Raw genomic sequence first — 16,699 nt, forward strand, 5'->3', positions numbered from 1 at the left:
ATTCTCTGGGATTCTTTTTCTGAGCATTCTGCAGCTTATAGCTGGCAGTGATGCTGGATGCAAAGAGAGTAACAGCTTACATTGGTTTGAAATAACATTTCAGTGAGGACACCTTACTGGAAATAAAGCAATTGCCTTTTATATACAGTTTTGCTTCAGTATTTGCTCTGAATCTTAAGTTTGCAAGTTCTGATACTTAAGTTTGCAAGAAGTGACTGACCTTATTCTCAATACGCTAGCTGAACCAGCAATAGAAGCTGAGATACATGTTTTAGGAATTGCATGGATGCAGTTTCTCTACCCCTCTTTCTGCTAGAGGACGGGTGATTGGCAGGATGGGSTGCAGCCCCTGGTAGTCGCCTACCAGGGTCCAGTGAGTTTCACTTTTAAGCGAGCATTGCCACAGAAGCAGCAGTCTCGCCTTCCCTTCCCACTACCCTTTTAAATTGCACCGTTAGGATGTTGGCCCAGAGCCACCAGTTTTTGTTAGTATTCTGCCCCTTGTTGAGAATTTGTGACTGCAAGTCAAAGCAACTTCATTTACGCTCTTAATCTTGGGTTGGTGCTGATGTAAGGGACAAAAAAAAATGTTTTCTGTTTCAGCGGTTAAAACACAGTAGTAGAAAAATTACTGTTTTCTTATCAAGTTTTAGTTCTATATGAGAAAAAAAGCTGCTGGTATTCTGCAGGGAGCACCTTTCATCTTCAGTCAGTGTAGGAGTCTATTGAAAGCACAAATTGCACCTATTTTTTAGGATGAAAACTTAGAAAAACCGAAGTGTTAGGCAGTTTTAGGAATGCACCTTAAAGAGTGCTCTGGCATAGATAAATGTGTTTTGATACCAGGCTACAGGATGGATTTTACACGTTTGGCCATGAGGAGATTGACATCTAATGTACATCCAAACTCCTTGCTGCAAGCTTGGTTGCAGTAGAGAGTGCGTCTTAATTTATACTTGTCTAACATGATTGGAGGATTTTTTTTTTTTTTTATGTATGTCATTATAAGGTGATAGTATATTTTTCAGGGGGTTATCAAAAGGCTTGACTTTAGCTTAAAAGTGCTGTCAATTAGTGTAGTGGTGGTTGAGTTACTCATGTTCACGGGTTAGCAATGCCAAAAGAAGCAAAAAATGTGCATTAGTATAGAAGGGTCAAATGAGCTGAAAAGCTTTTGTATTTGCAGGCTAATTATTGTAAATTGAAAGATTTTATTTATTTGTTTGTTTTTTTTAACACAAAGCCCAAAACAATTGAAAGACTTTGAAAAATTGCTCTAGTTCCTCAGGTAATTACTGGAAATTCTTCCAAAATGAATGTCTCAAGCTTTAGTTAGTAGATGTTCCTCTGTGACGATCAGCTGCTTAAGCCACGCTAAGCCYGTAGGTGATGGCTTGGAGGGGAGAGCGAAGCAATGCCTCACTAGCTGTATGTTTTCCTCTGATTGTTCATTCCTAAAGTCCTRAAGGCAAGCTGCCAAAAGCCACTTAGCTGTTAGAAAGCTGTAAATGTTTGGCTCACTGTTTTCCCTCTGGAGAGATACAAGGCATCTAGGCTCTTTAAAGGCTCCTCATGTGAGATCATTAAAAGAATAAAGAATATTGAATRTGAGAAGCTCACACTGGTGTGATCACACTATCTGACACACGAGTGTCAGAAGGTGAGTACTAGAGGTGAGAAAAATACTCATCACAAAGGAGATCTGTTGGGGGCTGATTCTTTTCTCCTAATGAAATCCCTATCAAATAACATGCTCTTAGATTTCATGCGCTTAGCCTACGTGCCTTGGGCTAAGCTGTCATTTGTTTTGTAGCTTTGAATCCCAAGGGCAAGCGTCCAGATCTGGTTGTATGAACCCGCTGCTGGAATGTAATTTTTTTCAGTCCAATACTAAAATAAATGTCTTGGAACCACATCCTCAAGTCTTCCCAAGCTGTTTCAGCTGCAGAATACTAGAATACTTTATGCTCTGTTTAGCATTTTTATAGCGACAAGTGCAGGAAGGCAGCAGCACATCTTACCAAAGAATTTCTTAACATTGCCAGGGGGTTTCTTAATATTGCCTACATAAGTAAGCCTGAGCCTGAGCCCATCCGCCTGCCTTCAGGGGCCAACACATAATGAAGTTGCATTCACAAACTGACCAAGGTCTATCTTAAAGCAGTTTGATAGTTTGCCAACTCTACTCTTTTGGGAGTTTTTCCCAAACTCTGACCTCTGCTGGTCAGAAACCTCTTTAATATTTTGAGTCTGAACTTTTTTTTTTTTGAGCATGAATTTCTTCAGACCCAAGGTCGTTTTTTCTTGAGCAGTTTTTCCTAATATGTTGTAAAGAGTAATTTTATTCCATCCCTGTCTGTTTCTCAAGGCCAGGCAAGAAAATTCTTAATTCTTGTTAAAAAATGAAACTCATGTCTATTACCTTTCTTAGTCAGGGTAGCTGAATGCAATATGTTATCATAAATGTCAATACATAGCATAAAATTAATACTTTTAGAAGTAGAGGCTGCAGAGCAAAGCGAAACTTTCAGTTGCAGCCATGCATTTCATTTTGTCATAGTATCTTTAGGCTCACCAGCAATAGTAAAGAATAGTAAGTGCTGTTACTGCAGATTTAAGTGTTCACATTGTAAACCCATTTTTTGTAATGACTTGTGTCTCGGAATAGCTGAAACTTTCAGTTTAAACGTCCCCTGCTCACAAAAGTGAGCAAGTAAAAGTTGAAAGAAATACAGTTCTGATTCTAATCCTGCAAATTAGATCAAATTCTTGCTGTCTTTATTTTAAGCAAGTATTGGAGTCGATGGGGTTTATGTGCACTTTTATGTTGGTGGCTCTTCTGCGAAGGCCCGCAGTTGAAATATGTGCCCATACTTGGTTTGTTTATATGAACGGCAAACATAAAGGATATATGGAGCCAGTTATCCTGTATGAATAGAGCTGAGCTTTGAGCTTGCTACTTGATCCCAAGTAATGCAGTGAATCAGGTCAGTCTTTTCATTAAATGTGCTGAGCTGTATACTTGGTTTAAGGTTTTGTTTTGTTTGTTTACAGCAATGACAGATGGGTATGGATAGGAATGAATAAGAGGAGTCCGGATTCTTTGGGAACCTGGCAATGGAGTGACGATAAACCTGTAAGTTAAGTTTTAACCAGGAAATGTCACATCCTATTTTTTTCAGCTTATACTGAATTGAAAATAAATTGATAAATATTTTAAATTAAGTATGTCAGATCTTACAACAGATCAGTAATTCAGAAAAAGATTATGCACTTATGAAAGAGCTAGCATCCAGACACAATTGCAATTAAAACACATTTTAATAACRTTAATCTGATTTCTGTCTCTTACATTAAAATCATCTACCTGAAATACAGTAAGATAGAGGAATATCATAATAAAGATCTAAGAGGTGGTGGAGAGAACAAGATGTCCTCATGCCACAACAGAGGCTGGAGTTTATCAGTTTGTCTCCATGATATGTTAGACTTCTCCAGAAATACCTTCCTCTGTTACTGACTTTTTTTTTTTCTTTGCCTGAAATTGTTAGTTCAGCTTTCTCTGCAGGTACACAGGCTCAAAGCTCTTTGATCCAGTGACTGGCTGTTAACATATATTTCAATAATGATAAACATAGTGAGATGCCTGGTTTGAGTAGTCACCTCTGGGGACTGCCACAGCAAACGTSTTAGAGAGGTACTGATTCTTTCATCCCATCCCTCCTGTAGGTGACTAGTGTTATCATGCCACTTGATTATCTGGAGGATGAATATGACACAAGAGACTGCGCTGCTTTAAAGGTTAGTTTCAAGTTTAATAACAGCGTGCTTGTTTATACATGAAAGCACTTGGAAAAATACTTTGGCCAGTGATGTGTTGAATTTAAGTTGATTGCTGAAATGTTTTCTTAACTGTACATAGTAAAAATTTGCTAGTGTTTCCTTTAGGAATCTACACCTATCACTGGTTTTCCCTTGTTCAAGCAGCTTTTGTGTAATGAGTGCTGTGGTAATGGGAACCTTTCCCAAGACCTTTTTTTTTAAGCTTCTACTAAAATACTTTAATAACAAAATTATTATATGTTATATAATGCCATGCTATGTAGCTCCTGTGTACTGTACATTACACTTAATGTGGAGTCAAAAACAAAAAAGCAAACAGTACTGTACAGTAGCTATTAAAATCTAGATTATATATATATATTTTTTGAAGTGGAAATAAATTAAGAAAATGATTGAAACAAAGTGAGATGCAATAGTCAGGAYAGAGTATGTGTGATAGAGTGTGTGTGCTGTTTCTTGTGTGTATTTGCTTGTTTGCAACTGCTGTACTGAAGCATCACCTGACAKTTTGTAAGATCATTCTAATATTGATCTTCTATTAACCTAACTTGAAGCACTTTTGATTTTAGGATTTATTGAYGGAAAGGATGGTTGCATCCCTTCGCTTCTGTTCACAGCCTTCCCCTCATTCTCCTCTCCTGTGTTTGCGGCCCCAGGCTGAGAAGCTGTCTTCTTCAGCRTTAAGCTAATAAAGATTTTAGACAAAAGGAGAGTAGTTTGAAGGGGTGTTGTGACTACAGTCACACCAGTGGTACTCTCCATCCCCTACGTTAGATTTAGTCATGTGCTCTTTCAGTAAATGATGCAAAATTCTTCTTATTGGAGAGATTAGCGAGGGTGAATTTAGATTTTAAACTTGATTGCAAGAGAAATAATCCTAAATAAGAAACATCATTTTCTGTTCCATTTTAGATAGTTTGTTCTATGAGAATCCTTTGGGGCAACAAGTTGTCACAGGCCATTCAGTAACAAGCACGGATGAGACCCTATGTGCTACAAAAAAGTGAAAAAAATAATTAAAAAAAAAAAAAACAAGGAGAGATTGCTGTGTATAGACTCACCTTAAACTCTTTGCCTAATTAGTTCACAAGCCCAGCTAGCATGGAGAATATTTGAAGTTACAGTGGTATCTCGCCACTTCGGAAAAATCAGTTACGTGGGACAGACGGTGCAGTAGCACACGCTGATGGCGCTGAGGTCTTGGAACTTCTTGGAACGGTTTCATTTCAGAGGCAGATACCACACCAGCTTGATCCCTTGTTCTTACTTTTACACAGACATTTCAGTATTCACGGAGATCGTTTTGGAGATACTATTTCCATGAAGGTAGAGAGCTGGAATTTTACCTGAAGCCTTTTGACTGTGAGGCAAGACTTGAATGGGTCTGCCAGATAACAAAGGGTAAACTGCACTTGCATCTATTTATTCATACAAAAAAGTTTGTTGATGTGTTTTTGTTTCTTCTGTTGTTAACTTTTTTTTTTTTAATGTAAGATGGTTCAAATTTGGCAATGAAGTTTGAGTGCTTTGGCTCCGGCTGGCTGAGAGCAGGCCAGCGTGTTTGAAATRTTCCTTGATATCAAACTGCAGATGGGTCATGTGGAAGGTGCAGCAGAGAAATGTGATCAAGAACTAGGATTATGAGCATCAGATGTTCATCATTGTTCTTGGTTTTCTTTTTTGTGCTTCTGTAAGAAAAAGAGGAGCGTCGTGGGGCAATAATGCTTTATCTCTTCCTCCCTGACCTGCTATAGGTCAGTACGTGGGACGCCTTCCCTGTGTCAGACACAGACACATACTTAGAATATTCAAAAACTCAAGTATCAAAGAACAACCATGAGGAATCATTCAGTACCACTGCTCCCATGTTCTTTCCTGATCTGACAGGATGCTTCATGAAGGGAGAAATGTCTTTCCATGTGCGCAGTTCCTCTGTTTGCAGGTCCTCTGTCTTGGTGAGGTGGTATAGGTCGCCAAGYTGCAACATCTGCAAGCTTTACTTAATCTTTTTTTAGCAATATATGTAACTAAATGCATGCAAATATCTCAGAAATGCAGTCTGTTTCTGACTAGTGTGAATTAGCCCCTTATTCTCTGGTAAAGTTGGTGCACTGGCACAGTGAAGTGGGAATGCAGAAAGAATGGCCTGGCGTCTCTGCACAGATCCTTTCTTCTTTTTTCCTTGTAATAGTAGAAATGATGTAATTTAGTAGGCGTTGATATTTTAGTTGCACATAAGGCTTTTCAGAACATGAAGATTTCTTGTCCTGGGGAAACRTGGGTAGATGTACAATTATTTTGATGTTTGTCTCCTGCTTAGAAGGAAAAAAAAACAGATCTTTAAGACAGAGGTATGCAAAACTCCCATTACTTTTGCACCAGCCTGTTTTAAACTGTTAAGCCTGTATATAATTTCTTCTTTTTTCATCATGCAAATGGAGAAGAATGAGTACCATCCCTCACTTTCTTTATTTTTGACTACATTAGAAAATGTCGAAAAGTTGAAAACTGAAATGACTGTTCCTTTTTCCTCTGAACAGGTAGCACTCCAAAGATACCCGAATGGTATATACCAGGTAAATAGGCTTTTTGCATATTCTTTCATTATGTACATGTAGTTGTTACTGCTGTGTATGTTGCATTACTGTTTTGCTGTGTTACTACCGTAGTACTGCTTTGATATCAGCAAGGGTCATGACTTGCAGAGCTTGGTTCTAAAGGAGCTCAGAATGCAAGAATGAATGTTTGCTCTTCCCAGTGTTAAACTTTTGATTTTTTTTTTTTTTTGGGGGGGAGGATTCAAAAAAAGAATCAGTTTTTCAGGGTTGATTCTTCATGTTTGTGATATTTCTTCCACATAGATGAAATTGGAATTCATGGACCTCCACTTATTGTTGATGGAGCAGAGCTGTGGTTTGTACCAGATAAAAACCTGAGCTTCCAAGAAGCTGTTTTCTACTGTCAAAAAAATGATAGTGAGTTAGCTTCTGTGGAATCTTACCCAAAACTCAGGACAATACTATCTCAAATAGAAAAGGTAAGGTGATGTCATCTAATGGATATTTTTCATTAATAGATTAAAATATTTTTCCTTAATTTCTTTCTGTATCCTATTGAATTTAATAATTCTTAATTGTATGCAAAAGCAAAAGATGTGTTGAAAGAAAATTATTTTAATGTTAGYATTGTAAAGTAATTTTTGAATTTAAAAGTAACCTTAATAAGAGGAAAGAAATCTTCTGAGAGAAAGTACTGTAACGGGACCACCATGTAAACATCCCATTGACTGCAATACTTTACTACCCATTTACCTATAACTACGTTTGTTAATTTTATGCATTGAGTAGCACATCTTTTTTTTTAATACCCGATGAAAGAATTTAATTAGAAATGCATGATGGTCAGATGGTCTCTACAGAATAGTGTTTGTAGTGTTTTTAGCATGCAAGTACATTCTGTTAAGGAATCTTAAAAAAAAAAAATCATGTTTCAGCACCTCAGTTACAACCTTTTAGTTCTACTGCTTGTGAGAATTCATTACTTCCTGAAATTAGCTGCTTGCAAGCTCTCTTCGTGAGATTTCTCCTGACCATTTCCACTGAGGCTGTTCCTGGAGAACAGAACATAAATGTTTAACCCATTAAGCCTCTGGCCTTTTCATGAGCTATTCATTGTTGAGTTATCTGCCGGAAGACCGGGATTGTCCTGAGGAAGGAGGGAAGGTCCTTGGGGAACCTGCAGCTGTGTCCTGGCTGGTAGTGCTGCTAGGGAATTCGCAGGACGGATATATTTAGCATGCCCTTAAAATAGGGCTGAAAGAYTTCTCATAGCTTTATCCGGCACAGCACAAAATGGGGGCTTTTTCCTCGTAGATGCAAGGTCCATCTGCTTGGCATATCGATCTCAAGGTATCCTTTCCCATTGCGGAAGAATAGTAATTTCTGTGCATGTGAAAGAATGCCTTAAATCAAAGGGAGTTTTCTTGTTGATTTATCCCTGGTAAAGTCTGTATGTAGCTCTATCCTTATATAGAGTGGTAAAATCCAGGGTTTTGTTCTTTCTTTTTTTCCTGCAGTTATCGAACAGTGAACAGAAGTGGTGGCTGAAATTTATTGATTATGGTTACAACTATTATTCACCGTATGTAGAATAATTGTGGGGTACCTTACTGTAAGCTTCTTTTGATGTTCTTTTTAGGAATATAAATAACTAGAATAGTTACACTTGATTTCTCAAATACGTAGAGCTAACTTCTATATCATTGCACAGAAGTAAGATTAATAACTTCAACAAGCTACAAAACAAAATAACATTCTTCAATGGCATTTTCCTCTTCCTTTTCCTTTCGTGTTCTTGCACCGTGTTCTTGCCATGCCAAATTTAGATCATAAAGTACCTAGGGCAAGAAAGAGAACTGCATGTTTGATAAGACAAAACAGATCATGGTTTATATAAGAGTTGTGTGCACTAAAAGTAGGTGTATTTTAAAAAGAAATTTTTGGAAGTATTTTAATTATTTGCTAATCCTGACTTCTATTCCTATTGCAAGCATTATGAGCATCGCAGGCAGCTAAAGTGCTTATCATACAATTCATGTAGAACTCTTCACCTTTAAATTACTTCAGACTTTGATCTCAGTCCTGCAAAAATTTATACATAGTTTACATGTATATGCATGCAGTTAGTGGTACAGATCTAGATGAAAAGGAGCAACTTGATTTTTATCCAATTCTTTGTGTGTCTGTCAGAGCCTCTAGACTTCAGGTTGTTGGACTTTCACATCTTAGTCTTGTCATGTGAATCCCTGAAACCTGTGATCCCTAATAGTTAAGGTATTCCACTGAGTTTTTTTTAAATCACATCTTTTATTTGATTTCTAAGCCCACTTTTATGCTTTGTTAACTACTGGGGAACTGAAAAAAGATTCTCAAGAAACCCTCTCTGTCTCTGAGGATCTGCAGGCGTCTGAGGACAGGGAATATGAAATCAGTGTAAGGTTTCAAGACGCCATTCTTCCAGTTAGCCAATGCCAAAGTCTTGCAGAGCTTACAGTATAGCTCTGTAGAGCTGAGGTGCCTTCTAGTGAATCTTGCAATGTGCTCTTCATGGCTGCAGCTAAGGATCATGTGCTTCTTACCAGCAAAAATCTTAATGTGTCAAAGCATTATAGGAATATGTTACAGCAAAAATATTTTAGAATGGATGGATGTGGGCTATTGCCCAATATCCTCACTTATCCTGATAATGTGCTAGCAGTTGCAGCATGATTAATTAAGGAATAAACTCTTACCTTACTCCTGCATATTTCCTGAACTCATTTAATTTGGACATGGAACATATCTACTGAACCTGCTACATATCTTTTCTCAGTCTAGTTCCCTCCTCTGCTGTCCCTTCCAGTATTATAGGGCATCTCCTAGAAACAGTTATCAGCCTAAATTTTTGTATGCAGTGGCTCTGTTGCTATTAGAATTTTCACTTGAAGATCATATTGGACTGGAGATTGACTCTGACATGGTTTTATCCAGTTTACAGTTATTTCCACGCTTCCATGATCGATTCCTGAGGGACTGCTGGTATGTTTCTAGAAAGAGTTGGTACAGAGGTAAGTTTTCTTTTGCTCTCTCTTGGTTTTTACTATATTAAAAAATTAGTAATTGTTTTGCCCAAACTTTGATATTGAATGCAAATTGAGATTTAGCTAGGACTGAATGGTTTGTTGATGATAAGCTAATTCAATTTTTATTTGATTTTTTTCCTTACGGCTGAAGCTTTGGTAGTATTTATTGATAATGAGAAGCAAGCCCAAATTGAGTTGACAAAATTTTACGATTGATTGTCACTCCTTTTGTGACATTAATCAATTCAAAGAAATTTCATTTTGTCAATTACCTTTCTGTGAATGTGCACTACATACTCTGAGTTCTGGAAATTAAGTCTCAGAGGAGCTTGACTGAGTATCAGCTACTGTATATACATACAGAGGTGTGAATTTCACTAAGCAGTGAAGTCATACTGGAAGATGTACACAAGGTAACAAAAAAATACCTGGTGGTACTTGGAGCTTCTCATTTCCTTTTCTTAACATTGCTTTATATTGGCAAAAATGTATAACCCTCAGTCCACAAACAGTTTTCCTTATCTGTTACCCTTCCGCTCTAGAGCCCTGTTTCGCCATTATTTTGTTCTGTGCCAGTGTTCTGCTGACGTGTTTTCATCTCTGTTAGTCAAAAGTTTATCTTTTCTAGAAAACCAATCCAGTTACTTATGGAACCATGTAAAGCCTTGCAGGCCAGACTCTGTCCATATAAATATTAAAAGGATGGAAAGTCTCTTGGCTTTAGTGGGCATTAGATTATACACCCTCTGTGCCAGAATGGCACAGAACGGTTGAGGTTAGAAGGGACCTCTGGGGATCATCTAGTCCAATCCCTCTGTGCAAGTAGGGTCACCTAGAGCACGTTGCACAGGACTACGTCCAGAGGAGGAGACTCTACGACTTGTCTGGGCAACCTCTTCTAGTGCTCTGTCATTCTCACAGTAAAGAAGTTTTTCCTCATATTCAGGTGGAACTTCCTGTGTTTCAGTTTGTGCTCGTTGTTTCTTGTCCTGTCGCTTGGCACCACTGAAAAGAGTCTGGCCCCGTCTTCTTGGCACCCTCCCTTAAGATATCTGTAGATGCTGATAAGATTCCCTATCAGTATTCTTGCCTCCAGGCTAATCAGGCCCAGCTCTCGCAGCCTTTCCTCCTAGGGGAGATGCTGCAGTCGCCTAATCACTTTCATAGCCCTGTGCTGGACTCTCTCCAGTAGTTCCATGTCTGATGTAAATAATTTATATTTATCTTTTGCTCTGTTCTTACTTTTAGTGCTCTATATTGCATGTGACGCATGTGATTGATATAAAGTCACTTCACTGTGACTGCACTTAAAAGGGTTTTGCCCTTTTCATTGCCTTTTTTCATGCCCTTTCTATTGGCCTCTGTCATGTCCTAAAGCATGGATGGCAATTACCGCGTGACAGTCGTTACCTTAACTTTTTAAAAAATTTGCATTTCTGCAGATGCTCCAGTTAACTGTAATATGAAGCTGCCTTTCATTTGTGAAAAAAATAATGTCTCCTTACTGGAAAAGCATGATCCCAGTTACCGCCCAGTCGGAGGAGATTGTCCTAAAGATTGGCTTCGGTTTCGAGATAAGGTAAGGAGATAATACAGAACAATCATCGTTGCTTATTTTTCATAGCCTAATAGGTTGAAGCGCCCTGCTGAAAGTGATGAGGAGGTAGCTCCTGTGGCCAGGAGTGGACTGGGAGGTAGCGTTTGAAAACTACGTGCAGTGATTTAAATTCTGTGCCCTGCTTCTGTCTCTTATGCAGGATTGAAAGCTTTTTAATTTCAAAGAAGTAATTTTCAGGTTTTTCATTTTACCCTCACACACATTTAGGCCCAAGAACTTCGGCTCTGTGGTCTAGTGGGGCTCTGCTTTGAAGGATTAGAAAGGACGATTTTGAGACTCCTGTGGCAGAAGCATGTTCACTCTGAGTAATCATTAGGCAGCCAGCAGCTTGGCAGACATCCTGTTTCCTCACTCGGCTTAAGGACTTAACTGAATAGTTAGAAGAAGCTTTTAAGGTTGAACCAACAGATGTTAGAAGCCATACTGTAGGAAACTTCAGTACTATGTTTCAAGGCCATCATTTAAAACCTTTGACTATGGTCCCTATTATGTGGCCTGTCACTGTTCTGTACGTAGGCTGCAGCATGCATCGAGTGTGTACATTATGCTTGCACCAAGGTTTGCAAATTTACTTCATATAACTGCAGAAAATAACTTTTGGGGTTCCTAGGTAGTTTCTCCCAAAAGATAACGTGTTACAGTGCAGGTTTCTGGCCCAGTCCAAGCTGACTTGAAAGTTACACTCCTGAGTATTCCTAGTGTTAAAATAGAACACGATCCTGATGTGGTTAGTTAAAGTCATTGAATTCTGACCCTCAGAGAATGACCCTCAGATGGTTTATTCATCATTTTATGCTTAGCTGATCTGTCAAATCTAGGAAGAGATTCAAGCAGCTAGTATCAGTTCGCTTGCTTTCGGAGAAAATAATTGTATTTTCTTACAGGGAATGAGAAGTGAGTTTTTAGGGCTTCTTTAAGAACTTTTTCTTACGAGCTATTTCTTAAGAAGCAATGGTAAGATGAAAATTGATTTTGTGATTTTTATTTTGCAGTGTTTTCTAAAGATGAATCCCAAATCTCTAACATTTAACGCAGCTAATGAGAAGTGTGTAACTTCTGGAGGCTCTCTTCCATCGATCTCAAATCAAGCTGAGCAAGGTATGATGGTGGGGGCACTTTTAGTACAAAGCTTCTCTCTCAAATTCATTATAGTTCTGCTGCGTAAGTACTTCAGCAGAAAATCACTTGATGATCTGCAGGCATACTGGGAGCATTCTAAAAAGCCAAGATCACTTAAAATATGTTGCCTATTGTTGTTTGCACCACTAGAAACATAAAATATAAATGCTGTCAGCAAACATTTGATCCAGTTCAACGAGCAGCTTCTTTTTATGGCCTTATCTGTTACGGAAAGAAGAATTTGTAAAAGCTTGCATTAAAGACTGAGGACAGAAAGGTCAATGGATGAAGAATTGCCTCCCATGCTTTGCTTTGCAAGTTCAAACATATCTGAGGCTGTAGGTTTTGCACTGTGAAGATCACACAGGAGCTGCTCCCTAGATAAGCTCAGCTGTGTATTGGAACAGGACTACAAACATAAAGCCCTCTGGAGCATGTAGGACCCTCCATGTCCAAGCATAAAGAGTAGCTTAATATGCCAGTCTGTCTAAACGGCTGCAAGCTGCCCAGGAGAGTATTAGGGTAAAAGGCAGGGGGACTGTGAGGGACACGAGAGTTTGTGCCACTCTTGGGGCCTGTCCCTCAGCTGTCATATAAACGTAGTCATTGAGGTGAATGCAGTCAGGGAGAAATGTATTTGCACTGGCTACAAGTAGTAATCAGTGATTAAACTTCTGCTTGAATGAGAGCTGTATTTGCATCTGTATTTGTGTGGACAGCTTCTAGCTGTCTGCAGATATATCTGAAGTAGCTTGGTTGAATTCCACAATGTGAGCCATGCTTGCTTTCTTTTTAGGCAYCTCTTGCCAGATGGCATGTAGGAAGGAGACTAGGAAGGCCAGTAGTGTAGAGGCAGGCAGCGGCTGAACAGTTACTGCTGACATGGGGGATGAACAGGGCTGTAACTGTACAGGTAGATACATGTCTGAGTCCTCAGTGTTCTGGGATTCTTTTAAGGTTACAAAAGCATAGCGCTCTGAAATATTGCATAGCAGGCTCTTTTGTCCTGTTTTGTGCTTGTGAGAGTGTTTTTGGTTGTGTGTGTGTGATTTTTTTTTTTTTTTTTTTTTGTTTTTTTTTTGCTTCTGCCCCTCCACCTCAGCCATGTACTGAAGGCCATTTAAATAGGAAACGAAGGCAGTTATCTAAAAAAAAGTGTGCTCCTCTCTGTAGGCTACTCCTACTCTTCCCAGTGGTGTAAGGAGGGTGGCTAACTCCAATATGTAAATCTTCAATGAGTTTGTCTAGCTTAGAAGATAGGCTGAGGCTAGTCTGGCATGTGGCTGATAGCTGAGACATGTCAGCATAGCTAATTATATAGCATCAATTTGTCTTCCTGATCTAGACAAGCTCAGTGACTGTCTCTACTACCCAGAGGTTTACTGAAAGCTGTTGTTTCCTGCCAGAAGGTTCACTAAGAGGGGACTGATACAGGATTTTCCTGGCTGAAATTTTTCCCAACTAGCCTATCCTGCTTTCCCTGATGGAGGAGTGGGAAAACTCTGCCAGAATCCAAGAAATAATTTGCTTTATGGCATGTATCAGTAGGAAAGAAAGAAGAGATGTAAGACTCGGATCTCCATCAATTCAGAGAAGGTGGGAGGGAGCGCTTTTGTTATCTCTGTGGGGAGACAACCGAAGATCTTAAAGACCTGTGGAAAAGTGGCACCTGAAATTTAGATTTAACTGCAAGGAGACAAAGCAGAGAGGGGAAAACTGAGACAGAAACAAGTTAAATTCCCCACTTGCTCCTCAACTGAGAATTTGTAGGACAAGTACCCATAGTCTAATCCTTTCAGATAAAAGATAGCACCTTTGTTGATTATGGAGGGAGGGAGATGGTAAGTTAATACAAACAGAATTTGTGTTACTTATGCAAACTGATTGTTTGAGATGTTTGCACTGGTTGTCTGTACCGTAATATGTACATGTTTACTGTGCTGCCCAACAGATTTTATAACATCCTTGCTTACTGATATGCCAAAAGATACTTGGATCGGTTTGCAGTTTTTGTTCAGCACAAGAGAAAACAAGTGGATAGATGGGAGTAGACTGCTGTATAGTAATTTTCACCCACTACTGACAGGAAGATTAAGGAAAATCCCACTGGATGTAAGTTCTGGCTATTGGACTTCTCTTGACTATTGTGTAATGAAGTTTGGAATACTGACTGTATCAAAAGAAGGAAAAAAAATCAGAAAAAGTGTATAACAAACCAGGTCCCCCAAATGGTGATCTTAACTGGCAAATACTGTGTCTGACAGTAATGGAGTTCTGTTTACTCGTAGTTGCATGACATCTCTTGAACTGAGATAGGAAACACTGAGGGGTCAGGGAAAAACAAAAACAACTGTTTAATGGCTTTCCTGGAACTTCTATTTGTAATTTAAAGACTCCATAAAAACAGTCATCAAAAAGTTACCATCGATACTTCTTGGTTCAGTTACTTGTAGAGTGCATCTGTAAACGATTATACATCAGTATTTTGCCTGCTGCTCTACCCAAAGTGAAGCATAATAAATTTAATGGAATCACAACCATAAACAAGATTTATTACCAGTGTTGAATAGTTTTGTTTAATGTTCTTTTCCCATATTTAACTTAAGAATTCTTTCTGAGTCCAAGCACCTGGCAGTGTTTGTAGAATAGGTAAGCACCACTCCTTTGAAAACTTCTTAAACAAGTTCAGACAGAGCAGGTTCTCTCAGCCTCGTGTTCCTTTCACCTCTTCCACATCAGTGGGTTTATACCTTATTTGAGCTGACAAGCATAATTCTGGTTTTCAGCTTTTTGATGAAGATTTTAACAATCAGTGTGGTGTAATCCTCAACGATCCCAAGTCACAATATGCTGGAACATGGAACTTCACTGCCTGTGCTGACAAGCACTTTTTGGGTATATGCCAGCGGCCAGTAGGTAAGTCTGAAGAGTCAAAACATATTAGAGCCAGACTCTGTTGTTAAGAACTGTGTGCCAGGAGACCTTTTAATGTATGTAAATTGTTGCACTTGAAGAGCAAGATGCTTGCAGAGACTGAGCAGGTATTTTGGAAAAGCATTGTGTGGAGGATGCTCTGGGGCAAATCTAATCAGCCATAGAAGATTTACCCTGGCTGCCTTTCTTTCAAGCCCAGTAGAGGCTTTAATATTTTTTGGGTGCAGATGTCATGTACATCAAGGGGTGGAACAAATGATTCTTTCCCCCCCCCTTCAGAACTGTGAAAGAGAGAAGCTGTAAAAAAGGATCTCTCAAAATTTTCATCCTACTTAAATGGCTCCTGTGATTTTCAGCACTGTCAAAATATGAGGTAGTATTGTGTACTCTTGAAATTGAAATCAGTCTGCCTAGAGCAAACTTTGAGGGCATATGTGGAGAGTGGTAATTTGCAGTGATGCAACTTTCTCTAGCTTCATGCAGAATCAGGTCCATTGGCATTAGTGGAGCCTTCTTTATTTAAACTAAAAATAATAATCTGGTGTAACCATGTAGGTTGGTCATCACTGATTACTGGAATCTAATCAAACACATATGGCTACTCTCAGACTTAATTAATGCTATAGGCTAATATTCAGCACATCCACTTTCAAGTACATTCCTCTTATTTAAGGAATATGCTCATATGCTGTCTTCTAAAAAAGAACAGGTGCACAAAACAAACTCCCAAGAAAATATACACCTGACTTTCATTCGCAGATAGGCAAAGAGATTTTTTTTCCCCTTTTAATTTTCATCATCTTTAGTTCATTACCAAATACTTCTGAAATACAATGTGTCCAGATTAAAAATCTAGATGGAAGAGGTGTAGCTAGTGTTTTTTTTTTTTTAAAAAAAAAAAGGAAATAGAATACAAGGTTAATAGTAAATCTGTGTAGATCAATATGTTTGGACTAACTAAAATACTGAAAACCCTGAGCACTTCTTCCTAGCTATTGCTCTGGAAGGTAAAATGAGAAAGGTCTGCTGGTACAGTCTGGCCTTAAATAGCTGTATTGATGTCATCATTTATTGGGGATCTTAGGATAGTTCAAGTTGTCCAGGAGGTTGCAGGGACAGCTGTGAGATCAAACTTGCCTAAGGAGAGAAGACAACTCAGATTCCTTGGGAATCTTGGTGTGATTGTGATTAGCACAATTTCATGAGATACTCAGCATCAGCAATTACATCTCTCTTCTTTCAGAAATGGGCACCTTGCTTACTAACGCATTTCCAGTTTGTTACCCCTTATTATTCCTTCATATGTGATGACACTCTTGGTTCTGTGGTTCTTTTTTTGAAGCTGTTCACTCAGTGAAAACATTTGGCAGCAGACACAAACCACTTCAAACAATCTGTTTCAGTATTGTCACTTTTCTGGTTTTTTTTTTTGAAAGTTGCAAATTGTGCATAAATACCATATTAATACTATGTTTCTGTGTTCTTGTGTTTTGGAAAATGACCCTGTCAGCCTGTCAATCATGTATTTGTATGCTGTTATTTATACGGTGGTTTCCCCCCCGCCC

The 16,699-nt window shown here is 38.7% G+C and overlaps 1 protein-coding gene across 1 annotated transcript in view; it reads left to right on the plus strand.

Moving 5' to 3' along the window:
* LY75 (lymphocyte antigen 75) overlaps positions 1-16,699 on the plus strand; it is a 46,623-nt gene that overhangs the window by 14,550 nt on the left and 15,374 nt on the right. The window contains exons 14-24 of the mRNA XM_085325888.1: positions 3,055-3,136; positions 3,730-3,801; positions 5,121-5,244; positions 6,384-6,419; positions 6,705-6,880; positions 7,919-7,983; positions 9,372-9,448; positions 10,906-11,042; positions 12,074-12,179; positions 14,152-14,312; positions 14,987-15,116. Of these exons, the coding sequence (XP_085182014.1) occupies positions 3,055-3,136; positions 3,730-3,801; positions 5,121-5,244; positions 6,384-6,419; positions 6,705-6,880; positions 7,919-7,983; positions 9,372-9,448; positions 10,906-11,042; positions 12,074-12,179; positions 14,152-14,312; positions 14,987-15,116 (1,166 nt within the window). The remainder of the gene's footprint in view (positions 1-3,054; positions 3,137-3,729; positions 3,802-5,120; positions 5,245-6,383; positions 6,420-6,704; positions 6,881-7,918; positions 7,984-9,371; positions 9,449-10,905; positions 11,043-12,073; positions 12,180-14,151; positions 14,313-14,986; positions 15,117-16,699) is intronic.

The sequence above is a fragment of the Rhea americana genome, unplaced genomic scaffold, assembly GCF_003343005.1.
Source record: "Rhea americana isolate MKP2758 unplaced genomic scaffold, rheAme1 scaffold_124, whole genome shotgun sequence".
Classification (NCBI taxonomy): domain Eukaryota; kingdom Metazoa; phylum Chordata; class Aves; order Rheiformes; family Rheidae; genus Rhea; species Rhea americana.